At 41.7% G+C, this 27,635-nt stretch overlaps 1 protein-coding gene across 1 annotated transcript in view; it reads right to left on the bottom strand.

Annotated features, from left to right (window-relative positions):
• Positions 1-27,635, bottom strand: part of LOC137651501 (zinc finger CCHC domain-containing protein 8-like) — a 100,935-nt gene that overhangs the window by 26,035 nt on the left and 47,265 nt on the right. Inside the window, exons 4-9 of the mRNA XM_068384728.1 lie at positions 24,612-24,719; positions 22,895-23,005; positions 19,957-20,061; positions 19,507-19,620; positions 9,330-9,398; positions 690-806 (exon numbers count right to left, since the gene is read on the bottom strand). Coding sequence (XP_068240829.1) covers positions 690-806; positions 9,330-9,398; positions 19,507-19,620; positions 19,957-20,061; positions 22,895-23,005; positions 24,612-24,719 — 624 coding nt within the window. The remainder of the gene's footprint in view (positions 1-689; positions 807-9,329; positions 9,399-19,506; positions 19,621-19,956; positions 20,062-22,894; positions 23,006-24,611; positions 24,720-27,635) is intronic.

The raw sequence follows: 27,635 nt of genomic DNA, 5'->3' as shown, positions 1-27,635 counted from the left end.
TTGATTTCTTTTAAACTATCATCACACAGGATGAGAATGGAGGTTTGATTAAAACTGGAATTAGCATTAAAGGATAAATATTTTTTGCATTAATATAATCATGCTTTCTTAAATATTGCATTTACTTTAGCAAAACAGTGAACATGATAAAATTATCTCACACTCAATGCACACATAACAGTTAACTATTCTAAAGTTAGAAAAAAATTCTATTACGAAAACCAAACCTTATTAATTTACTTTAGCAAAACAGTGAACATGATAAAATTATCTCACACTCAATGTACAAATAACACTTAACTATTCTAAAGTTAGAAAAAAATTCTATTACGAAAACCAAAACTTATTAATTTGTCCCTTTTTGTGGTATGGGTAGCTACATTCCAGTAATGTGCAGTATTTTTCCTAGTAACTATTTCTTCAGTGGGAAAGATATACAGTCTAATGTAGTTCCTCATACTACATATCAAAGAATTGTCATGAGTTAGAATTTCAAAAGCATGCATGTCCTTTAATTGAAATCTTCAAACTAAACGAAAAATTTTTACATATACATTACAAACAAAACACAAAAGTTTTCACTACAGTTTACTAATCTGTACTGGTATTATTATCATGCAATCTTTCTATAGAAAGAAAATACATTGTTAAAAAGACAGCACACTAAAGATGATCAAAGTTTGACTTGCCAGAACTTTCATTCTCTTCTTCTTGGACAATTTCTCCATCCATATCAAGGAAAAACCCATCCTTCATGGAGGTCAAATCACTTAGCCTATCTTTATCACCATCTCGTGAGGTGCTTGCTAAAGAAAAAGTTCACTTAATTATTGTAACTCTATATTAACAATATTAAAAGAATTAGACCATGAAATATCATATCTTTTGTTTAATAACTGTAACAACCATACATTTCTATACCAATTTCACAGTGCTAAGTACAGTACATGATACAGTATATTGTAGAATGAAATAATTTCAATTTACTTCACATGATGCATTGGCAAACTATGCAACTATATAAATAAATGAATAGAAGAAAATATATGAATAAAAGTTTACTAAAAACATTTGTAAGTATTTGTAATAGAGTTAAAAGTGAAGTGATGTTGAGAAAGAGGTTGTGATGATAAGGGGAAACTAAGAGAGTGGAGAAACAAATACTGTATGCATGATGGGTAGTAGCAGTAGATTTGTGGTAACTTTGATGATGGAAGAATAAAAGAAGTTGATTTACAGAAGTATGACAAATTAAATGTACAGTGCTCTACAAAAGTGAGCTACTCATTACAATTAGATTTTAATAAAATAACACTAATTGGCATCTCAGGCATAACCTGGTACTTATTTTGATGGAAAGATAGGTCTATTAGGTAATATAGCAGAATGTGATTTCCTAATACAATATATGTGAAATTTGTAAAAACAGATACACGGAGACACATTTTTAATATAATGTCAATATTTGGGATAACTCCATGACCTCAGCAAGAGCACAACTCTCCCCTCTTACTATGAAAAAATGGTCTGGGCACCAAGGATTCTAAATTATGAGAGAAATTGACCACCACAAAGCTCCTTATACAAGGCCAGTCCAGTGGGCAACTTGGGAGTGGTGGGTTCAGTAGCAAGCAGACGGTCAGTTAATGCAGACCACAGGATAACCAGTCTGCTGTGGCATTCTGATCACCTGGACAGTAGTTAACAATAAAGTTAAAATTCGGACAGGTCCTCCAGTGTCCGTGCTATACAACTGTCCACCATCTTCAAGTCATGAAGATACATCAGGGGACAGTGAGCAGCATGAATCACGAAGAACTGACTATAGAGGAAGGCCTTGAAGGTTTTTTCCCAGGAATTTACAGAGTTGTTGAAGCGGTACAATGTTGTACATGTGAAAACAACTCCATATAAACTCTCTATCAATGGTGCAGTGGTGGAGCAGGTGAGCCATACCATTGGTGAGTTACTGAGGGTGATTTCTGGGAAATCTCTGAAATGGGACCAGTACTTATCCCGAGCAGTTCTCAGCTACAACCATTCCCACCACACTGAGATTGGCAGTACTTCAGCTGAGAACATACTGAAGGGTGCTCACGATGTTGATAGTATCCCGTTCCTGTCAGCAGAAATGAGAGACCCATGGGCTTAAGGACATCCTCAGTACAAACTGTTCAAGGAGGGTTCTCTGGTTCTTAAGAAGGTGCAAGGTGGACCAGTTGGGACATCTTCTGACGAACAAGCTCATCCCTAGGTTTGAGGGTGTATTCCGTGTTACTAAGGTACATGAGAATAGTCACCTATGAGCTGCAGAGACTGCCTGATGGTGAAGTGGTAAAAGCTCACCATATCCAGTTAAAGGCCTGGTTTGAGCCTCCAATTTATCTTAGGAGGCACTTTCTCTAGTATCCGAAGGGTCCTGATCCTTTGACAGAGACTAGGAATAGTCCAGGTTGATTAATTAAATTTCTTTTAATTGATAATCCTACCTCTCCACTGGAAATCATTTGTAATGTTATCTATATTCACTTGAAAAGTGCCGAGTTGGTGTAGGGCATTGTTGCTTGTCATGGGGAATTTTGAGATGGACTGGAGATTTAGTGGGGGAGAATTTAGAGGAATAGTTATAAAAAAATTAAGTTATTTCTAGATTTATTATTTATTATCATTATTTAGGTTTAACTTAAGGCTGTTATAAATTTTATGTATTGTTCATTTAATCTCAAGTCCATCTCTAAAAGAATTCTTTTTATTACAGAGTGACGGTGCCCTGCACCCAGCAGGGATTATAGGCTAGATGAAGTTGTCAATAGAAAAGTTACTCAAAACCTATTTTATTGTTATTACTTCTTCCCGTATACTGAAGAGTGATTCAAGTTTGCCCTACTACATTGAGATATAATTAAGATTAAGAGCATATGAAACTAGATAATAAAGAAGAAGAAACAAGACTGAATCATAAAATCCTTGGAAAAGGAGCAATCTAGAGACTCCTAAGTATTCCAGTGAAAAAAAAAGAAATAGTGATAGTGATTGTACTGACTGAGAATTTTTCCAAAGTCAGAGCAACTTTAACTGTGTTTTATTGTATGATTATTCTTATCACTGATATATTGTCCCATCATAGTATAATTGTTGTTTTCATATATTGACATAGAGTTTCCATGGATAGTGTTTCACATACTTGTCCCCAGAAACAAGTGAACATAAAGTGGCATAGCAAAGTTTTCAGCAGCAGCCAAACTTTTAAGCGTTGTCAATGACCAAATCCAGCTGACAGTTCATGCAGATAATGAACCACAGTGTTGTGGGGTTCGCCTTTAAGCTTGAAGTTTTTTGTCACAAGCCCGGAACTTTCCCGTGATAATATCTACATTAAACAGAAAGGCTCTGTCTTGATGTTAACAATTAGAATGTTTGCATCACAAACCAGATAGGGCTTTATCCTGAAAAAGGGCTTTTATTTGTTTTATCTTATTTTTGTGTGTGACTTTGCAATCAAGAGGGGGGCCTCAAAATATGATTATAATTGGCCTCGCCTCTTGTCCATTTTCATGGGTGTAGAATAACCATGACATACTGTGTATAACAGAAGATTGTCAGTTTTTTTCTACACCAAAAATTTTTTTTGTCTCTGGTGTAGAGGTGAGAAAGTAGAGTCAGGTCCAATGTGCAACCTTGTTTTATAATCCTTTTGATCTTGATGCAAGCAATTATTTAAATTACATTTGAATTTAGCCAAGATGTGTATACAATTTATACTTGTCTATGTAATGTATATCATTCTCTAGATTGAATCCTAAGAGGCTCTGCCTGGATATATCTAGGTCACTGCTTCTGGTTGTTGGAGACCTGTACCTTCTCATTTTTTTTTTCTCTCAAAATAAATATTTTTTATATTCTTGTAAACTTTTTTTCTTTCCAGTACATCATAAGTGTCCCTTTGTCAGCCACTAATTTAGTTATGTTTGGGTATTCCACCGTTTAATCTTTTTGTGCATTGAACGTTGGAGTGTGGTCGGCATTCGGACACTAGTCAGTTCGGGTGCTACCTCTGTCCACAGTCCGCAAACCACTACAACATGATGCACCATCTACATGCTAAACTTATACGGACAATTTCTAAAATTCACAAAGGAAATACAGTATGGTAAATATCCTATGTAGTTCACATCAAGTTTAAGGTTCTTAAATGGGTAAAGCAAATTAGAGAATTTCAGGTAAAATATTTGGAGTTATCTATCTATGGAGTGAAGGAAGCTCTGGGTGATAGGAGGATAGATGTGAGCGAGGCAAGAGAGCGTGCTAGAAATAGGAATTAATGGCGAGCGATTGTGACGCAGTTCCGGTAGGCCCTGCTGCTGCCTCCGATGCCTTAGATGACCGCTGAGGTAGCAGCAGTAGGGGATTCAGCATTATGAAGCTTAATCTGTGGTGGATAATGTGGGAGGGTGGGCTGTGACACCCTAGCAGTACCAGCTGAACTAGGTTGAGTCCCTTGTTAGGCTAGGAGGAACGTAGAGAGTAGAGGTCCCCTTTTTGTTTTTGTTTCTTTGTTGATGTCGGCTACCCTCCAAAATTGGGGGAAGTGCCTTGGTATATGTATGTATGTATGTATCTATCTTGAATGATATTCATTATCACTAACTGAATACTATTAATTCACTTTAGCGTTCTGAGCAAAAGTTGTGTGGTGGTGAGAGCTAATGTAAGTCAAAATGGGGTAAAAATCACATTATCACGTCATAAAAACTGTGTGAATGGCTAACGGGACTACGTGACTGATTTCTGCACATCTCGTACTAGTCTCATTAGAAATAGTCAACTAAAAATACCCATAAGGCATGATTTTTTTTTTCACAAAATGATGCAATACTCATAACCCAATTCAAAATTTTATTATCATCATTATCACATGCTAAGCTACAACCCTAATTGAAAAAGCAGGATGCTATAGGCCCAAGGGCTCCAACAGGGAAAATAGCCCAGTGAGGAAAGGAAATGAGGAAACACTACATGAGACGTTAAAGAACAATGATAAAATTAAAACAAATCTTTCATACAAAAACTTGAAAAAAACATAAGAATAAAAACTTTTTGAAGTTTTTAATTCTTGTTTTTTTTCTTTCAAGAGAAAGAGAAATCGAATAGAACAGCATTGCCGAGTGTACCCTCCAGCAAGATATCTCTAAGCCAAGACAGTGGAAGACCATGGTACAGAGGCTATGGCACTACCCAAGACTAGAGAACAATGGTTTGGTTTTAGAGTGTCCTTCTCCTAGAAGAGTTGCTTACCATAGCTAAAGAGTCTCTTCTACCCTTACCAAGAGGAAAGTAGCTATTTGCAGTAGTTAACCCCTTGAGCAAAGTAGAATTGTTTGGTAATCTCAGTGTTGTCAGGTGTATGAGGACAGAGGGGAATATGTAAAGAATAGGCTAGACTATTTGGTGTATGTGTAGGCAAAAGGAAAACGAACCATAACCAGAGAGAAGGATCTAATGTAGTACTGTCTGGCCAGTCGAAGGGACCAATAACCCTTTAATGGTAGTATCTCAAGACCCTCTTTTGGAAAAAAAAAAAAAAGATTCTGACGTTTAGGTGACTGTTGCCGTGGAGAGAGGCAAGCACCAATGGTAGAAACCTCAGGAGATTTTCTTGAGGTTTGAAGAGGGGCAGCAGTCGCTCATCCAGGCGAATGGTGGTCCAAAGCAACGCGTTGTTTGGGAATACGGTGCTTGGTAGGAGCTTGGTACGCTGGCGAGCGACGCGATGGTCGGAAGGCGCGTTGAACAGGATCCTCTCGACGAGCCAGAGAAACAAGCTCAGGTGAATGGCATACATGTGAAAGGGGTGCAGGCAACTGGTGCGTGTAGGCGAATGGTGTGCGGGTGATTGGCGAGCAGGCAGACGGCAAGATGGAGAGTGATGAGTGGTAAGAAGTCAGGAACCAGGAGACAGGACAGGAAACGGACAAGCAGGTGGTCGGTGAGTTGAAGATTGGTGCACAGCAGGATGTTGAGCTGGAGAGAGGAAGCGTCCTTTGGAAAGACGAACATCCTCCAAAGGGGACCGCGTGCGATCCTAAGGCAGAGAGCACAGAACCTAAGTTCGTGAACTAGCGGCAGCGTCGTCGGAAGAAGGCGAGAGCCAGAAGAAGTCCAACCATGAGGCTCCTCTGTGGAAGAAGGCTGCGATGACGAGGCTGAAGTGCCATAGAGGTGTCTCTTCACCAATGGCGAAGGAGCACCTCTGAAGCGAAGAGGAGGGCGAGCACATCTGGATTGACGCCCACGATGATGCCCTCTAGGGGCCGAGGGATCAGCAAGCTGACCTCCAGCAGCAGTCCTCCGAAGAGGAGTCTCTATGAGTGAACTCCCCACGAGGGAGAGAAACACACACAGGAAAGACACACCTAGGACTTTGGTTTCCCCTTGAAGGATGTTTGGCAGGGGAGAAAGCGCAGTCTTCAGCAACGGCGGACGTGTCAGAAGAGGCAGGAACACTGATAGGATGGGCAGCAGATGATACCTCTGACACCACGACATTGACAAGGGCCCAAGGATCCACTTCCTAGCTGCAGCAGGGCCTACTAGGAGGACAGACCCAGTAACCCAAAGGACAACTAAACCTATAAAAAGAAAGTCATAGAACCCCCCCTCCCCCCAGGGAGAGAGACAGGGCTGCTTCGCTAGGGGAAGCAACATCGTCTCTCGAGGACTGAAGTTGTCCAGGTGTTAAGTGAATGCGCTACTACTTGACAGTCCCCTAGAGGAGACTAAATGAGCAAGAGCTTTGGAGGAAGGTCGGAAGCGGAAGCAGCAGCCTTGGATTTCTTCTGTTTCAAAGAAACCTCCGAAAGAAAAGAGTCCGGCTTAGAGTTCTTTTGCCTTCGCCCAAACCTTTCCCACTGGGAGGCAGACCACTCAGTACACTTATTATCCACATCACACCGTTGACCTCTGCAGGTAGGGCAAAGGGTGTGAAAATCGGTGTCCTCAGCGGACATGAGTGTACCGCAGGAGCAGCCCTCAGGACCAAGGCAGGTATGCATGACCGCTAGAAGCCAACACACACACACTGAAAAGAGAAAGCAAAATAGCATTAATGGCAGTCCAAGTATTTGCGAGGATGAAGAGCGGCAATGACCATTCACCATCCGAGCCAAAAGCATACCGAGCTCAATCACAGGTGTGTGAGTGGGAGGGGTAACAAACTAACCCCTCCCCCACACTAACAAGCAGGATGGGTAGTTAACCCTCGCTAATTTTAATGGCTCGTGCTTTCAGCTGACAAACTGCTGAGAGTTCCATTGGAGAAATGTGACCCTCGTAAGGAGAGACTTACTTAGGAAGAAATCGTGGATGATCCCTTGCAGGGGATGAATGAGTCGCTGTTCGTTGAGACGAGGTTGATCAGTAACCAGAAGAGTAAGGCTGGACAACTTCCTCCAAAGAGGACTGCGGCAGCGAGGAGGTAAAGAGACGTCTCATAGCCGAGGGATCAGAAGCGCCCTGAAGGCGTAGAGGAGGATAGTATTCTGTCACCGAAACCACGATGGACAACGAGCGTAGGATCAGCAACCGGACCGTCAGCAGGCTTCCAAAGAGGAATCTCTATGAGTGCCCCTTCACTAGAAAGAGGAACACCCGCAGGAGACGAGCCTCTGACTTTGTTCTCGCCCCCTAAGGACGATCGTCAGGGGAAGGAGCACAAACATCGGTGGCAGTGGCCGGTGAAGCAGAAGACACAGCCACAGGATCTGCTGACAGGGCAGCAGAAGCAGAAAGATCTCTGGAAGGACTCCAAAGAAGTGTCTCTATGGGTGGTCTCTCTCGCGAATGAGAAAGGTGATCACCCGCAGGAGTGACAGCAAAGAAGATGAAGGGAAGTTCTGCCTCGGAAGGAAGAAACAGCCCAATACCTAGGGAGGAAAATTCTCCGTCGGAAGAGAAAGTAGTCCAACCCCTGGAGGTGAACCTCTGGGCAATGCTCTCTGCTTCCTGTCAACAAGCCTTGTTCAAGTTGAAGATCTGCATCAAGTGTGACCTGAGAAAACGAAGCTGAAGCTAGTTCCTCGAAGTTAGCGTGTTGATCAGTAGCTGCCACAGGCATGAGAACAAGAAAGTGATGGCGCAGTAACAGCAGATTCCCAAGGAATGAAGGCGCTGCTGAGGAAAAATAAAACCAATTGTGTAACAAAAACACCTCGGGAGGAGCACCTAGTCCGCGGACGGGAAAAGTGTTCACCAAAAGAACAGACACAAAATAAGGACTGCACACTCCCTTCCCCCGGCTGACATGGACAGGAGGAGAGTGGCAGCGTAAAAACTATAACAAAACAAGAATCACAATTAATTAATTCAGCTAAGGATATTCACAACTCAGGAGAACCTCTCGAGCCTCCAGAGGGAAAAGGGTTCTCCCAGAGAAGCTGAAAAGTTAAATTACAATCAATTATAATTTCACTTAATGAAGAAACCATTCGGAAGAGCAACCTAACCAAAAGACAAAGATTAATGGCAGTCCAAAATAGGCGAGGAGGAATATCGGTAACAACCGTTCTCCATCTGAGCCAAAAGCAAAGTGAAGCACAATCACAGGTGTGTGGGTGAGAGGGGTTGCTAGCTATCACCCCTACCCTGCTAACTAGCAGGTTGGGTAGTTGACCCTCGCTAAATTATAATGGCTTGTCATACCTATCTTCACAAAAAAATCTGATTACGAAATTTTCCCGCTGCAAAACGAGATGCAAAGATTTTTATGACTCACATTACAAAAAATGTTTCATGATAAGAAAAGAAATTTGCCAGCCAGCCCGAGAATAAAATAGTCACCCATTAAAAATATGAAGAAAATGGGTTGTTTACACAATAGAAAATATCTCTCTCTAGTAAGGGTAACTATAATAGTACAGTACATATGGTACTGTATGTTTTGTATATGTACAGTATTGTATTGTATGTATTGTATTATTTTCCATTTACACGTATCATTGCATTATGTTCAAATAACTACTTAATTTACATGTATTAACAGTTAGTTAAGGTATTTGGCTGCACAGTACTGTATTTCATTGTGGTTATACTGTAGCTTTATTATAAGATTTAATATAGTTTTTTGTAGGGTTTGGAATGAATTAGGTGATCTACAGTATATGTAAAATGTGACTCATAACACGAAATTTTCATGAAACGAAATCCACTCCAGAATGAACTAATTTTGTGTTGCAAGGCATTACAGTACCCCTATGAATAGCGGTTTGTATTCCAGTAATGGAACCAATTCCTTTTGAAGTTTAAAACATAAAAAATCTTGAAAGTGTACTAACCATCAGAACTACTTATCTCCTCTGAACTAATTATTTCAGGCTTGTTTAATCTCTTTAATCGGAGTTTATCTGAAAAACAAAAACATGCTTAAATAAAATATAAGAACTTTATGAAATCAGGTTTATAACAAAAACTTAGAAAAATTATCATAAATAGACATGGGAACAGCATGCACTATCTAAGTACTATGTGAAGCACATGCACTGAAACTTTCACCTACCTTTCTCCCTTGGTTTGGTCATTGTAAAAAGGCATAACTTTAACTCATGCCTTTAATGCCATATGGTTGAAAAATGTTATTTTCATTAGTAAAATAAATTTTTGAATATACTTACCCGATAATCATGTAGCTGTCAACTCCGTTGCCCGACAGAATTCTACGGAAGGGATACGCCAGCGATCGCTATACAAGAGGGGGGTGTACTCACAAGCGCCACCTGTGGCCAGGTACTGCAGTACTTCTTGTTGACACCACTTCAATTTTTCCTCGGTCCACTGGTTCTATGGGGAGGAAGGGTGGGTCAATTAAATCATGATTATCGGGTAAGTATATTCAAAAATTTATTTTACTAATGAAAATAACATTTTTCAATATTAAACTTACCCGATAATCATGTAGCTGATTCACACCCAGGGAGGTGGGTGAAAACCAGTGTACATGTATATCAAGAAGCTAAGTATCCCGTATTTCATATTATCAGTTATTCAAAATAACAATGAAATTACAAGTACCTGGTAAGGAAGTCGACTTGAGCCATTACTCTGCCTTAAATAAGTTCGTCTTCCTTACTGAGCGCAGCGTTCCTCTTAGGAGGCTGAACAACTCTAAGGTGCTGAAGTATCAAGGGCTGCAACCCATACTAAAGGACCTCATCACAACCTTTAACCTCGGCGCTTCTCAAGAAAGAATTGACCACCCGCCAAATCAACAAGGATGTGGAAGGCTTCTTAGCCGACCGTACAACCCATAAAAAGTACTCAAGAGAAAGGTTAAAAGGTTATGGGATTATGGGAATGTAGTGGCTGAGCCCTCGCCTACTACTGCATTCGTTGCTACGAATGGTCCCAGGGTGTAGCAGTACTCGTAAAGAGACTGGACATCTTTGAGATAGAATGATGCGAACACTGACTTGCTTCTCCAATAGGTTGCATCCATAACACTCTGCAGAGAATGGATCTGTTTGAAGGCCACTGAAGTAGCCACAGCTCTCACTTCATGTGTCCTTACCTTCAGCAAAGCAAGGTCTTCTTCCTTCAGATGAGAATGTGCTTCTCTAATCAGAAGCCTGAATAGTAAGAAACTGAGTTCTTAGAACTTGGAAAAGAAGGTTTCTTGATAGCACACCATAAGGCTTCTGATTGTCCTCGTAAAGGTTAAGACCTTTTTAGATAGTACCTAAGAGCTCTAACTGGGCAAAGTACTCTCTCCAGTTCATTCCCCACCAAGTTGGACAGGCTTGGGATCTCGAACGACTTAGGCCAAGGACGTGAAGGAAGCTCGTTTAGCAAAAACCGAGCTGCAAGGAACATGTAGCCGTTTCAGATGTGAAAACAATGATCCTGCTGAAGGTGTGGATCTCACTTACTCTTTTAGCTGTTGTCAAGCACACGAGGAAAAGAGTTTTTAATGTGAGGTCCTAAAAAGAGGCTGATTGGAGAGGTTCAAATCTTGATGACATAAGGAACCTTAGGACCACGTCTAGATTCCAGCCTGGAGTGGACAACCGACGTTCCTTTGAGGTCTCAAAAGACCTAGGGAGGTCCTGTAGATCTTTGTTGGTGGAAAGATCCAAGCCTCTGTGGCGGAAAACCGCTGCCAACATACTTCTGTAACCCTTGATCGTAGGAGCTGAAAGGGATCTTACTTTCCTTAGATATAACAGGAAGTCAGCAATCTGGGTTACAGTGGTACTGGTTGAGGAAACTGCATTGGTCTTGTACCAGCTACGGAAGACTTCCCCTTGAGACTGATAGATTCTGAGAGTGGATGTTCTCCTTGCTTTGGCAATCGCTCTGGCTGCCTCCTTCAAAAAGCCCCTAGCTCTTGAGAGTCTTTCGAAAGTCTGAAGGCAGTCAGACGAAGAGCGTGGAGGTTTGGGTGTACCTTCTTTACGTGAGGTAAACGTAGAAGGTTCACTCCTAGAGGAAGAGTCCTGGGAATGTCGACCAGCCATTGCAGTACCTCTAAGAACCATTCTCTCGAGGGCCAGAGCGGAGCCAACCAACGTCAGCCGTGTCCCTTTGCGAGAGGAGAACTTCTGAAGTACCCTGTTGACAATCTTGAACGGCGGGAATGCATACAGGTCGAGATGGAACCAATCCAGCAGAAAAGCATCCACGTGAACTGCTGCTGGGTCTGGAATCGGAGAACAATACAACAGGAGTCTCTAGGTTATCGAGGTAGCGAACAGATCTATGGTTGGCTGACCCCACAGGGCCCAAAGTCTGCTGCAAACATTCTTGTGAAGGGTCCACTCTGTGGGGATGACCTGACCCTTCCGGCTGAGGTGATCTGCCATGACATTCATACCGCCCTGAATGAACCTCGTTACCAGCGTGAGCTTTCGATCTTTAGACCAGATGAGGAGGTCCCTTGCGATCTAGAACAACTTCACGAAAGAGTCCCTCCCTGCTTGAAGATGTAAGCCAGGGCTGTGGTGTTGTCAGAGTCCACCTCCACCACTTTGTTAAGCTGGAGGGACTTGAAGTTTATCAAGGCCAGAAGAACCGCCAACAACTCCTTGCAATTGATGTGAAGTGTCCTTTGTTCCTGATTCCATGTTCCCGAGCATTCCTGTCCGTCCAAAGTCGCACCCCAGCCCGTGTCTGATGCGTTCGAGAGGAGAAGGCGGTCGGGTTTCTGAATAGCCAAAGATAGACTTCCTTGAGAAGAAAGCTGTTCTTACACCACGCGAGAGAAGACCTCCTCTCTTCGGAAACAGGAACTGAGACCGTCTCTAGCGTCATGTCCTTTATCCAGTGAGCAGCTAGATGATACTGAAGGGGGGGAGGTGGAGTCTCCCTAACACGATGAACAGGGCCAGCGATGAAAGTGTCCCTGTTAGACTCATCCACTACCTGACTGAGCATCGGTTCCTTCTCAGCATGCTCTGGATGCATTCTAGGGCTTGGAAGATCCTTGGGGCCGACGGAAAAGCCCGAAAAGCTCGACTCTGAAGATCCATACCCAGGGAGACAATGGTCTGGGATGGGACGAGCTGAGACTCCTCAAAATTGACCAGGAGGCCCAGTTCCTTGGTCAGATCCATAGTCCATCTGAGAATCTCCAGACAGCGACGACTTGTGGGAGCTCTTAAAAGCCAGTCGTCTGACGGAGCCGGACACAAGATCATGGTACTGCTGCACAGTCTGTGAACTGTCAACCATGGGGAAGCGAGGAAGTACAGTGACAACCCGAAGCTGTCTAGACTGTCTGGGTCGTACAGACAACTCCTTATCGGGTTGCTGAGGTTGCCGCACTGCGTCACAACAAGTCACTTCTGCTGGTTGTTGAACGTCTTCCCAGTGACACACTGACTCCGTAAACAAAAAAATCCTCTAACAAGGACTAAGCTAGGACTGCATGTCTTGCAACACAGCTCAAGGTCTATGGGAGCAGGTGTGGTAACAGACGGGGTTAGCGACTGAAGTGGAACCATTACCTTCCCTGGGAGCATGTTATGCTTAAATAAAAGTCCATAGGAGGCTACGCAGCTAAAGGCTCCTCTCCAAATGACAGAGTCCTCAAGGGAATATCAGAAGGAGGGAGAAAAGCACTTTCTCATCTACAGGGACCATATCCGAGAAAAGCTAAGTTCTCTCAGTGAGGGTTTCACTGGTGCAAAAGCAGCAGACTAGAAGGCAACGTTATGAAACTGCTTGACAGTCTAGTGAGTTGGCAACAACCAAAGATGTGTGACTGAGAAGCATGCGGTAAGGTATGCAGAGCATGTTGTATGCAGAGCATGCTGTATGCAGAGCATGCTGTATGCAGAGCATGCTGTATGCAGAGCATGCTGTATGTAGAGCATGCTGTAAGGTAAGCAGAGCGTGTTGCATGGCGTGTAACATTTCTCAGAAATTCCATGACCAGTGCTAGAGTGAGTAATATCGCATTACCGTCCATTGAAAGTGCACGTGCCGAGGGAATTGATTTAGACTTTTTTGTTGATGAATTTGATAGCCGGCATGATAATCGTAGAATTAAGCTACACTAAATGTACTATAATCTACTTCACCTCAGGAAAGGGAAACTCGCCCTGTTGGCAACACTGCATTACTACATGCATGCTTGCATGGGGTTTAATATCAACATAATATTACCTTACATTCATAACCCATGATTCATTTTTGTTTAGAAGATATTTTTGCCATATTTTGCGATTTGTTAAAAATATATTGCAAGGAATACATATATATTTTTATATAAGTAATACAAATAACCTCCATTATCATAATGTTTGTGTAGGCATACATGTATATGATTACAAATGCAAGTTATGAAAGTAATGAGGTGTTATTATTGTCATTTGTTATTCCCAAGTTGAATGGGAAGAAGCTCAAGTTGAGGAAAAAGTGGCAGATGCATGCGTTGAGGTGGCTGACTCATAGCATGAGGTTGCTGCCTCAAGAGTTGCGCTTGCTGTAAGGGTTGCGGATGCGCAGTAGCAGGTTCCTGAGGAACGAGTTAAGGTTCCTGAGGTGTGAGCTGCGAGAGTTGAGGTAGCGGCTGCGCAGAACGCAGTTCTTGTCTCGCGAGTTGAGGTTCCTGAGGTGCTAGCCTAAGGAGTTGAGACTCTTGCCTTGAGGAGGGTTGAGGTCGCTGCAGCGAGTGCTGAGGTGGCTGCCTCATTGATGGAAGAGGTTGTCGTACCTCAAGAGATTGTTGCCTCGCTGGTGGAACCGCAAGCGGAAGCGGAGGAAGTAAGGCATAAGACTCCTGCTCCCATTGCTGAGGTTGCCTTAAGGAAGGTTAAGGTTGCTGCACAACGCTGGTAACTGGCAACTCAGAACGCGGTAAGGTAGCCTGAGGAACCTCAACTTCGTACGCCTGGCAGACTGGACTGCGGTGAGGCGGAGCTCTCGCAGGAGGAGGCGGAGGTTGCTGCACACCGCTGGTAACTGGCAACTCAGAACGCGGTAAGGTAGCCTGAGGAACCTCAACTTCGTACGCCTGGCAGACTGGACTGCGGAGAGGCGGAGTGTTCGCAGGAGGAGGTGTAACCTTCTCAGCCTGAAACTCACGCATTAAGACCGCAAGCTGCGACTGCATGGACTGCAGCAAAGTCGTCTTGGGATCAACAGACGATAAGGTCTGTTGAGGCAAAGCCTTAATAGAAGATGAGGTCTGTTGAGGCATCGCCTTACCTCTCTTAGGAGGTGTGCAGTCACCTGATGACTGAGGAGAGTCAGAGCTAACCCAATGACTGCATCCGGGTTGTTGAACTCTAACTTCGTACGTCTGGCATAGGTCTGGACTTTACGTTTAAGAGGTCTTGAGACCTGAGACCAGCGTTTTCTCCCCGAAATTTCTTCTGCAGACGAGCAAAATAAGGGCTTAATCGTCTGCGGGTGGGAGTGACGGTCTCTGTAAGACACGCCCGCAACCACCGAGGATACTTCTGTGAGCCGATCAAGGCCTGCCGAACCCTTTTGCCCTTCGACATTGCTTCTCCCCTGGGCTTGGGAGCTTGCAAGAGGTCCCGGACTGGGAGGACGACTGGCACGCACAGAAGTACCCTCACGCACAACACTGACACACTTTGCGCTAATCACTTATCACTTTTGATTTTCTGTTTGCACTTATTTCACTGAACTCGAAACTTTAAGTGGTTTGTACCTGAAACACGCAATTCTATCCTTTCTCAAAAGTTAGTAATTGCGAAAACAGAATTACAATGTAACAGAAAAATCTAATGAAAGATAAACAATTCAGTGGCTGGAAAGAGACTAAACACTAGATCAAATAAACTACGTTTAAAATCTCTCACCGCATAAAGCTTGAGAACAAGAAAAAACTCTAGAAACGTTTACCTTCTTCCCCTAAAGAGACTAGGGAGAAGAGCAAAAACGATAACAACGTTACTCGCTTGAACGAAACGTTTATCCTCCTCTTTCTCCCTCCGTCTCTATCTCTCTCTCTCTCTCTCTCTCTCTCTCTTGACTTAGAACCTGAGAGAAGAGCCCAATCATATATATCGTTAAAACATATTATTGTTAAAGGAAAAAACTGAAATATTTCCCAATTTATTAGAATTAAAACCATTAAGTTAAGAAAGAATGAACAAAACGCTAGACACGGTTACTCTTACTGCAACGTGACACCGTGAAAATTCTCTCTCTATCGTGACGATAGAGCGCAAGTTGAACGTTCTGAACGTCAACAACTGCAGAGACAAAACAAAACGTTAGTTCAACTTTGAAAACAGTACGAGACTATCAAAGAAATTCTTTCAAAAACATTAAAATAGCATAATATGTTAACAGGTAAAACCGAAATGACGGGCTCAATGTTAATTAACTTCGGTACCAAGAAAAGACCGCCTACTATTAGGAAAGGTCAATATAAACAAATATAAAAATTAATTTTAATAAGTTTATAATAAAAGGAAGTTAATCGAAGAGGCCTATAAAAGGCGGAGAGATATAAAATAAATCTATAACTTTTGTTAAGCAAAATTAAGAAAGAGAGTCTATACTCTCTTAGACACCAACACTTCCGTCTAAGGGAAGGGTCGGCCATTTAAAGGTGAAAGAGAGTTCATACTCTCTACGTCACCATAATTAATCAAATTAATTCCAAAAGTTAGCTAAGCTAATAATAAAACTTCCTGAATAGCGAAAGCTGAAATCTTAGAGCAATACTTCACCAAAAACCGTGAACAAGACTCCAAAATTATAAGCGTATCCATGAACGTCTTGCCGGAAGCACGACAGAGGAAAAATTGAAGTGGTGTCAACAAGAAGTACTGCAGTACCTGGCCACAGGTGGCGCTTGTGAGTACACCCCCCTCTTGTATAGCGATCGCTGGCGTATCCCTTCCGTAGAATTCTGTCGGGCAACGGAGTTGACAGCTACATGATTATCGGGTAAGTTTAATATTGAAAAATCTCAACTTGGGAGTATGAAAAAGATCATGATAAAATTTCTTATCTTGATACTTACCAGCCCTCAAATAGCTTACTTATTTGGAAGTGCAGCTTTATTTCTAAGAATTCTTTTTTAAAGAGAGTCTTCCCCTTACTGTGCTCCCTATCAGGTTCATTGCCACTGACTGTCCCACCCCTCATTACTCATTCCTAGCAAGTCCTGACACTTGTAAAAACTCTCGCACCATGCAAGATTAACTAAGTGCGGCGAAGACTTCCAGTTTGAACCACAGCTCAATATGAGTTTGGTTGAGGTTATACATACATATTCCAAAGCACTTTCCCCAATTTTGGGGGGTAGCAGACATCAAATAAATGAAAAAAAGGGGATCTTTCCTCTCTACGCTCCTCCCAGCCTGACGAGGGACTCAACCAAGTTCGGCTGGTACTACTAGGGTGTAACAGTCCACCCTCCCCCGTTATCCACCACAGATGAAGCTTCATAAAACTGAACCCCCTACTGCTGCTACCTCCGTGGTCACCCAAGGCGACCGGAGGAAGCAGCAGGGGCTACCAGAACTGCGTCACAATTGCTCCTATTTCTAGCATGCTCTCTTGCCTCTCTTACATCTATCATCCTATCACCCAGAGCTTTCTTCACTCCATCCATCCCCCCGAACCTTGGCCTTCCTCTTGTGCTTCTCCCATCAACTCTTGCACTAATCACCTTCTTTAGCAGACAGTCATTTTCCATTCTCTCAACATGGCCAAACCACCTCCACACATTCATATCCACTCTATCTGCAAACTCATTTCTTACATCCGTTCTAACCCTCACTACTTCGTTCCTAACCCTATCTACTCGAGATACACCAGACATACTCCTTAGCCACTTCCTCTCAAACGCGTTCTATTTCTGTCTCTCCGTCACTTTCATTCCCAACAACTTGGGTCCATACATCACAGTTGATACAATCACTTTCTCATATAGAACTCTCTTTACATTCATGCCCAACCCTCTATTCTTTACCACTCCCTTCACTGTCCCCAACACTTTGCTTTTACAGGTATTAAAACCAAACACAAGAAGTGAGGAGGAATGGAGTGATTCATATGAGTTACAAGTAAAGAAGTAATTCATAAAAGAATCTAAATTAGCGTTACCCCATATTCATTGTGCTACATCCTTTGAAGTGCAGCTTTGACTTAAAAGCTCAAAAACTACAGTATTAGGAGTTAATATGGATAACTAGGACTGCCATCTTGTAAGATCTAATACTACTTCAGAAATATCCTGGCCTACGTCGTTAACTGGTTATGACGTACTGTTGTGGAAATACGTTTACTGTACCTTGGATAAATCTAATTGGGATAATCCTTCTACCTATGTTTATTCCATAAAAATTGAACATCTTAGCAGACCAGTTAAGCTAAAATCAACAGATACCCACAAACTATTGGTCTCTACATCCGTTAGTGTCACTAAAAAAAAAAACGGGTTTTGCGGTCAGTTCACCCAAAACCCAGCACACTACACCTAACTGCATGGAGACTGTCCACTGCATTGACACAGACTAAAGGGTTTTCCAAGTCCTCTAGATTTTCTATCATATGTTAAAAATGGCAGTTCACCAATAATTTGTATCACGAATACAGAAAGTTTATTTTGATTGGTGCAAATCATGACATGTCTTGGAATGAAGAACAAATTTAGATGATTTGTAAGTTTTTGTTTTCATTTCTATGAAAGCAAATAACTTATTGCAGGTTATAGTTCCAACCTTAATACCGTTCTCAAGCATCAAGATTTAGACTTATCTGCTTCAGGTATTATTGTGGATGTATTTACTTCTTTTACTACTGTACTGAGAAACCTCTGGATGTCAAAAATTTATTGGAATCCATATGTGATAGTACAATTATCAAAACTTCGGAGGATATTTCTTTTAAAAATCACAAAGCTATAATGTTTTTTTCAGTCTTTTACTTTTAGCATCAGCTAAATGCCGGCCACTTCCGAGCTAAAAATGATTTCAAGATAAAAGGTATGTTTAAATTTTTTTCACATAGCCTCTTTGGAAAATAAAGTTAGTGATGAGTCAGATAATAGATTTATTTACCCCATGAAGGCTACTAAGTTTTATTTTGACGAGGTTAAAAAACATTAGGGGGAGGTTCCTAATTTATTTTGTTGGGTAAAGATTTTTTTTGCATCCTCTTTCCAAACATTTCTTGTCGTTTCTTGTTATGGGTTCAGTGACAGAAACGCAAAGAAAATTAGATTAGTCAGATGAAGGACTTTTGGTTTGGTTCATGATATTAATTAGAAGTGTAGCTAATTCTCTTAATTTCTGAAGGAATCTTTCTTTGTAACGAGTTTTGGCAACAGCCCAGAGGAATACAAAGTCAACTTTGCAAAACATTACTTAAAGGATACCCAATTTTCTTACAAAAGAAACTAGGCATTGGTAACTGTGGTAGCTGCAAAGCCAACAGTATGAATAAGAATTTATTGGGTCATTCAATCAGCAAATGCCTCAAAGTTAAGGGGACCAAATAGTCTTCACAAAATGGTTGGCGGCTCACCAGCCATCAAGTATTTATGAGTTGGGTGAGTGTGTGTAATATGTAATTAGTATAGTGGTGTTTCCCATGTTCTGGGCATATTTACATACTTCCAAGAACACATAACATTTGTGAACGCTTTACTTTGAATGACCACGTCACAACTTGTTTGCCAAATGTCTTGAATTAAAGGCTAGATTTGTGGCTTGAAGTCATTATATATAAGTGAATATCTCCTTAGAAGTAGTTCAACTGCAGCCTGCTTTAAAGTTTGTCTGACTCGCCTACTCCTACATGAGCTTGAACCAACAGTTTTATTTCCAATCCTCTATCCTTAAAAATATGAAGCCACTGTAATATTCTTAAAACTAAAGGGTCAGTTCAATTATTTTTAGGGTAGATGTTGCCATTTAACCAGCTTCAAGAGAGAAGCACTGTAAACATCAGGAGAGTAAAAAAAAAATTATCATATTATTAAGATTCTATTACTGTTGTTAATTTTTGTACTTAATTCCTACTTACCTTTTGTTTTCAGTGATGTCTTTCCTTCTTCTGTGTCTAACATTACAATACCATCCTCGTCAGCAAATGGATTGGCCGGGAAGATTCCATGTACCTCCTTTACAGGAGAGGTTTCTGAAAATACAATTGCATAATCATACAATAATAAACAATGCACACTTTCCTGTATTAGGTTGTATGGCTTTCATATAGCATTGAATACAATCTGATTACAAGTGGAGTAAAAAAAATGATCTGGCATTCAAAATTCTTTTCTTTAATGTCAAATCATATGTATTTAACAATGTCACATAAATATTTAAAAAATGCAATTAGTCCTTACATTTTTATCATGATTTATAACACAGTATAATCTACTGTCTCAAAAGATTATGCCATACAAATCTGAAGATGATACCGTATATAAAAGATAAAAAGATAAAACCAATTTTTCACGATTCCCTTACTTACGTTTTACATTCATTGGTCTATTATCTTCTGTGCATGAAGTTGAGACCTCATCTTCAGTAACTGGACTGGCTGGGCAAATTCCACTGTCATCCTTTTCAGATGTTTCTTTAAAAAATAGAATATAAATAAAAGTGGGTAAACAAAATTTTTTGAAGTAATTTGTATTTTTCCTGATACAAACCTGCAGCTATTTATAGGGATATTACTTTTGCCGAAGCTGGAATACGGGCCATAAGACTTTTAGGAAGGGATAACCACCTAAACCACTAGTTAGCAGGAGGGGTGGGGGTAGTCAGCTACCTGGCTCACTCACACACCTGGGCTGAGCACCCACTTTGCTTGCAGAAAGGACTTTCTTGGGGGACGGAAGCTGGCGGGCCAATCTGTATAAATAGCACCAGGTTTGTATCGCTAGGAAAAATACAAATTACTTCCAAATTTGTCATTTGTTCCGTCACTCTATACAAACCCTCGCTATTCATAGGGATGACTTACCTCTTAGGGGGGTTGAAGTCCGTACCAACACTGCCTTTTGGCATTGATCTGGGGTTTTCTCCATACAATCTTTAGATCGTAATTTGTAAAACCCTTCCACCTCACTGAAATATCATGCTATGCATGACTAACAAGCTGTGTGCTTGTGAAACTAGTAATGCAACTGGTCTAACTAAGAATTCTCTGAGTTAGGAACCTTTGAGAGCACCATAGACTTTACTCAATCCTCCCTTGTAAGAGGTATTGGGGACGCAACAAGTATTACTTCTATACCAGGTTACACAAAGGAAAATGGTCCTACCTGCAGACAGCTTAGGCCAGCTTTGCAGAGTACTGTCAGTGCTGTTACCCCATTAGGAGATAAAATAAAGAGCCAGTCATTCTTTGTCATTCATCCCAGACTTAACCAGGATTAAACTCTACCTTCACTCATCTGCTACTTGTCCATCAGAGAGCCTGAAGTTTTAAACCATTTATTGTGTAGCCACCTTGGATCCATGAAGAACGTCTCCATGTTCTTGTGGGTCACGTCTTGACGCCTCTATAAGTAGAAGGATCAGGATTCAATACCTGATCCATAACCTTGCGAATCAGAACCAAGAACGTATTCTCGGTGATCCTTCCCTTGACCTTCCCCGAGGTGATGAAGGGGACTGACCTCAGGGACCAGCTCTTGTAGTTTCCTTGAGGTAGGGCCTCCAGTTTCTCTTTGGCATAGTAACTGTTGATCTGGATCAATGAGCCTTCTACGAAGGACTCCCAGAACAAAGGGAACGGATACCGAAAACTGAATTGCCAGAAACGAGGTCGAGTATTACCTATGCTATCGCCATGCATGTTGGGCGTTATGGGCAGCACAAGTGGTTCGCCGACTCTCTTGGCCTAATTCAATACAAGCGGGAAAACTGTCATCAAAGTCAAATGAACATCTGCTGCTTGACATACTAGGTGATAGGTGGAACCCTTTGGGGACTGCAGGATGTAAACCCTGTCCCCTGGAGGAGGTCTCCCTTCTGACTAAGGGTCTCTTGGCTCAAAAACTCCGTATGGAGAGGGGCAATGCCGATGTGGAGGAAAGGTTACTTCCTTTCGGTCTGAGTGCGAGGCTCAAGGACTTGAGGTGGCCTCTCACTGCCAAGACCGCGAGAACGCTTTTCTCCCGAAGGTACACAAAGAACTCCTTCAATACAGGGCAAGTGAGATTGAGGGGTGGAGTACTCCTTCCATGATATCCGCTACAGTCCACTTGGCCTGGACGGCCGAAGCCGAAGGTCTACACAGGTATCAAGACATCCTCTACGCAACTTGCTGCGTGAAGGACTCTCTGAGAGACAAGGAGTTGAACAGTCTCAAGGTGTGAAGTTTCAGCGAAGATACGGCTTTGTGAAAGGTGTTCACATGTGGCTGTTAAGAGCCGCTGAGGGAGTTCTCTCAGGATTTCCGTCACGAGATGCAGACGAGTTTGCTGGGCAAGACGAGTCTAGATGGCGAGACGAGTCTAGATGGCGAGACGAGGATGGCCTGATTCCAAAGATCAAGGGCGGGAGATGGATAGCATCCTGCTTTTCCATCTAGGATTGTAGCTTAGCAAGTAATAATAATAATGATAATAAGGGGAAAGGTGGTCCCCCGCAGAGGATCTGGCAGCCACCCATGTGACGAGAGAGAGCGGCGTTGTCAGTGAGGAAGAGCAAGACTGGGGTCAAGCTCTGGGTAGGCCTCAAGTGGTCTTCCTCCAAGAACTCGCAGGGAGAGAGCGATGTTAACATCCGAACGGGGAAGGAGTATCCACATGATGACTACTCCCCTGTAGCGGAGGCTATGTCACTCGGAAGGCCACCAGGCTAAAGGTTGTCCAGCGTTTAAAGGGAGGGAAAGATTGTAAGAGAAGGTTCTCCGCCTTTGAGAACCTGCCGCACTACACTGTCATGCAAACAGCAACATTCACTGTAAAGAAAAGCTTAAATATAATTTAAAACATTACAAGAATGTTTTCATATACAGTACATGTACAGTACGATACATGTACAGTATATAAAAAAAATAGATACATAAGAAAAATCAAGTCAAATGGCCAGTTAATTTGGAGAGGAGAGAGATAAGTCTCTCTCTCCCTAAGCCAAAAGCAAATTGGGTGTTCAGCCCAGGTGTATGAGTGAGTGGGGTAGCCGACTAACCCCCACCCCTCCTGCTAACTAGTGGTTAGGATGGTTATCCCTCACTAAAAGTCTAATGGCTCGTTTTCCAGCTTCACTGAAAGTAATATCCCTATAAATAGCGAGGGTTTGTATAGAGTGACGGAACAAATACATATAACAAAAGTTGATTTTCTTGTTATCAACTACTATTAAAATGATACACATTTCCTTTAACCAGCAAAGAAAAACCTATGGTTTGTTAGTTTTACTTTTTTTGTTAATTGTGTAGGATCTAAAACACTTACCAGGTTCAACATTTTTTGATGTCGAGTCAGTGCTCCCCACATTGTCAATAACGAACATTTCATCCACACTAATGTTCTTGGGGAGAGAACTGCTTTCTCCTAGTTCATCACCTAGTTAGTTTTAAAGAAAAAAATTGGTTTACTGAGATTCTGTAAGGCATAAGGAGATTGGTACTGTACTGACAAATGAAATACATAGCAAACATTACAATTAAAAATACTCATAATTACAAAACATTATCATGGCCAATGAATTTTCCAAGAGAACTGAGAAAACATAGTCTATATATAGACCTCTCAGAAGAAATACTCTAACACGAGATATGAAAAAAGCTAATAATTTTAAAATTTGCAGACTGTGTGGGCGAACCAATAACAGGTCAAAGTTCCATGATTCTCTCTACAAATATGACAAATTCGTAGATTTGTATTTTTCCTAACGATACAAACCTTTAGCTATTTATTAGGGGCATTACTTTCGGCAAAGCTGAAAGGACAAGCCATTAAAATTTAGCGAGGGTTAACTACCCATCCCACTAGTTAGCTTAGGGTAGCGGCAGTAGCTAGATACCCCTCCCACTCACAGACCTGTGATTGACCTCACTTTGCTTTTGGTTCGGATGGTGAACGGTCGTTGCTGCTCTTCATCCTCGCAAATTTTTGGACAGCTATTAATGCTTTTTGCTGTTTCTTTACTGTGTGTGTGCGTTGACTTCTGCTAGCTATGCGCAACTGCCCTGGTCCCGAGGGCCCCTACTTTGGCTCCTGCGGTACCTCCCACTCACACATCTGTGATTGAGCTCACTTTGCTTGGAGGTAAGACTTCAAGTGGGATAGGGTTGGCGGGTAAGTTTGTATAAATAGCTAAAGGTTTGTATCGTAAAGAAAAATACAAATTACCTCCGAATCTGTCATTTGTTACGTAACTGGAATACAAACCTATGCTATTTATTAGGGATGACTCACCCATTATGAGAGTGGACATCCCTGCTAATCTGGTTTTTGGCTGTACCCAGGGGCTACTTATCTTAAGTAGGTTAGTACCAAAAGAGTCCCTAACCACTCGCTAAACCTTGCTACGCAAGGTCTGCGGCCTACGCAAGCTACGTGTAATTGTCAAGGTAAAAAGTCATTCCAAGTCTTTGTAGGAAATACTGTTGTAGGTAGGTAGTAGGTTGGCCAGGGCACCAGCCACCCGTTGACATACTACCGCTGGAGAGTTATAGGGTCCTTTGACTGGCCAGACAGTATTACATTGGATCCTTCTCTCTGGTTACGGCTCATTTTCCCGTTGCCTGCACAAACACCTAATATTCTGGCATATTGTTTAAACATTCTCCTCTGTTCTCATACACATGACAACACTGAGATAACCAAACAATTTTTCTTCAAGCAACGGGTTAACTACTACACTGTATCTGTTCAGTGACTACTTCCTCTTGGTAAGGATAGAAGAGACTTTAGCTATGGTAAACAGCTCTTCTAGGAGGACACTCCAAAATCAAACCATTGTTCTCTAGTCTTGGGTAATACCATAGCCTCTTTACCATGGTCTTCCACTGTCTTGGGTTAGGACAATATATAAATAATATGCCAGACTATTTGGTGTATGAGTAGGCAAAGGGAAAATGTAATGTAACTATATGGAAGGATCCAATGTAGTACTGTCTGGCCAGTCAAAGGACTGGATGTCAAGTACAGTACCAAATAAACATACCTGGAAAATTTCTACCTGAAGTCGAGTCACTACTTTCCACTTCATCACCAGGAACTATTTCTCTGGAACGCTCACTTTTGGAGACGGTGGGTTTTTCAGTATCATTACCTAAAAAGAAAAAAATTCAATTAAGATTTATACTTACATTTCATTGATACTGTATAAATTTTAATGCTGACTAGGTAAAACTCAACAACAGTAGGTTCTCAGATTACAACAAAGAACCTACGATGGTTTGTAACTAACTTTGATATAAATCAAAACACACCAACATACAGTACTGCAGGTAAGCAACAAAGTCTCTCACCTATGCTAATGCAATTGTTTAAGCTCTAAATTAGGACAAAATCTTACTTTACGACATGGAAACATAATTAGGACTTAAAAAATACAAATATAGGACACATAAATAGAAATAGAATGATAAAATTAAACCATAAACCCTGCCCTACGTCATTTATTGATTCCAAGAGACCAGATGTGAGGCAATTTTCAATGTCGGTCGGATTTTATCCTTAAAATGCGATTTATATGATCCCTATACATGTAAAAAAATTAAAAAGCAGCAAATACAACCTGCTTATTAGTCTATAAAAACCACATACTGTGCCTATATTAATAAGCCACATGTGAAGTACAATTAATATTAACAAAGTCGGGAGAAGCCATCACAACTAACTTATTTTGAATCTGGAGCAGGGTTGTATATGCCGACTTGACTGAGTCGACACCATTTATAAGAATTTTCAAGATGCTGGATTCACAGTTTAGTTCCAGTTCTTTTTGTTTCTCTTCAACAAAAATTAAAACATGACTTAATTTCAAGATTGAGAGAGAATGACTTTGTATTCTAATAGGGAATTCTAACGTGTATGAAAAGCCATTTTTCTTATTCATACTTCGATGATTTTTTTTTTGCCCTGGTTTGTTTTCGTAAGCTTTTATAGGTTTGTTATCATGATATCAAGATTCTTGCTGAGAAGAGACTGAGGATGACAGGTGTGTCTACCTATACCGCGGAATATCAGATGTCACCTTGGTGGGCAAGAGACATGGCCTCTTGAAGGGAAGAATGTGGAAAATCTGTTTTTCTTTTGGGGTAGAGGTGATGTTTGTCAAGCTTCAAGAACAAGGGAGTTTCAAAGAAATAAGATATCATGGTCTCATTCAAATAATCTTTCATAAGTGCTGTTTTGGTATGCGATCTCAAAGTCGTGCTTTTGCATTGGTATGCGGATCTCACTTCACGGTGAAGCAAGAACCATTAGATTTTCTAGAAAAATATATGCCGGGAATAATTATCTAAGAAATAATAATCAATCCTTGATGTTAACGTGCGCAGCTTAACATTACCGCTTACCAGTATATACGGAGCTTGATGTTCTTATCTTTTCGCGAATGAAGCGAGCGCACGGCGAAGCAAGAACCATTAGATTTTCTATTCTTGCTTTATTTATCTATTAAAAATATTGGGATCGCATACTCAAGCAAAAGAATAATTACTGAAATCATGCCATAAATGAGATTGGAAACCAAAACAGTACCCTTTCATATAACTTGAACATTTCAGGTTATATTGCAATTGTTAAATATGATACATACATACATACATATACCAAAGGCACTTCCCCCAATTTTGGGGGGTAGCCGACATCAACAAGAAACGAAACAAAAAATGGGACCTCTACTCTCTACGTTCCTCCAGCCTAACCAGGGACTCAGCCGAGTTCAGCTGGTACTGCTAGGGTGCCACAGCCCAACCTCCCACATTTCCACCACAGATGAAGCTTCATACTGCTGAGGCCCCTACTGCTGCTACCTCCACGGTCATCTAAGGCACCGGAGGAAGCAGCAGGGCCTACCGGAACTGCGTCACAATCGCTCGCCATTCATTTCTATTTCTAGCACGCTCTCTTGCCTCTCTCACATCTATCCTCCTATCACCCAGAGCTTTCTTCACACCATCCATCCACCCAAACCTTGGCCTTCCTCTTGTACTTCTCCCATCAACTCTTGCATTCATCACCTTCTTTAGCAGACAGCCATTCTCCATTCTCTCAACATGGCCAAACCACCTCAACACATTCATATCCATTCTAGCCGCTAACTCATTTCTTACACCCGTTTTCACCCTCACCATTTCGTTCCTGACCCTATCTACTCGAGATACACCAGCCATACTCCTCAGACACTTCATCTCAAACACATTCAATTTCTGTCTCTCCATCACTTTCATTCCCCACAACTCCGATCCATACATCACAGTTGGTACAATCACTTTCTCATATAGAACTCTCTTTACATTCATGCCCAACCCTCTATTTTCTACTACTCCCTTAACTGCCCCCAACACTTTGCAACCTTCATTGACTCTCTGACGTACATCTGCTTCCACTCCACCATTTGCTGCAACAAGAGACCCCAAGTACTTAAACTGATCCACCTCCTCAAGTAACTCTCCATTCAACATGACATTCAACCTTGCACCACCTTCCCTTCTCGTACATCTCATAACCTTACTCTTACCCACATTAACTCTCAACTTCCTTCTCTCACATACCCTTCCAAATTCTGTCACTAGTCGGTCAAGCTTCTCTTCTGTGTCTGCTACCAGTACAGTATCATCCGCAAACAACAACTGATTTACCTCCCATTCATGATCATTCTCGTCTACCAGTTTTAATCCTCGTCCAAGCACTCGAGCATTCACCTCTCTCACCACTCCATCAACATACAAGTTAAACAACCACGGCGACATCACACATCCCTGTCTCAGCCCCACTCTCACCGGAAACCAATCGCTCACTTCACTTCCTATTCTAACACATGCTTTACTACCTTTGTAGAAACTTTTCACTGCTTGCAACAACCTTCCACCAACTCCATATAACCTCATCACATTCCACATTGCTTCCCTATCAACTCTATCATATGCTTTCTCCAGATCCATAAACGCAACATACACCTCCTTACCTTTTGCTAAATATTTCTCGCATATCTGCCAAACTGTAAAAATCTGATTCA

The sequence above is a fragment of the Palaemon carinicauda genome, chromosome 13, assembly GCF_036898095.1.
Source record: "Palaemon carinicauda isolate YSFRI2023 chromosome 13, ASM3689809v2, whole genome shotgun sequence".
In the NCBI taxonomy this organism is placed as follows: domain Eukaryota; kingdom Metazoa; phylum Arthropoda; class Malacostraca; order Decapoda; family Palaemonidae; genus Palaemon; species Palaemon carinicauda.
This window is presented reverse-complemented; position numbering and strand designations above follow the sequence as displayed.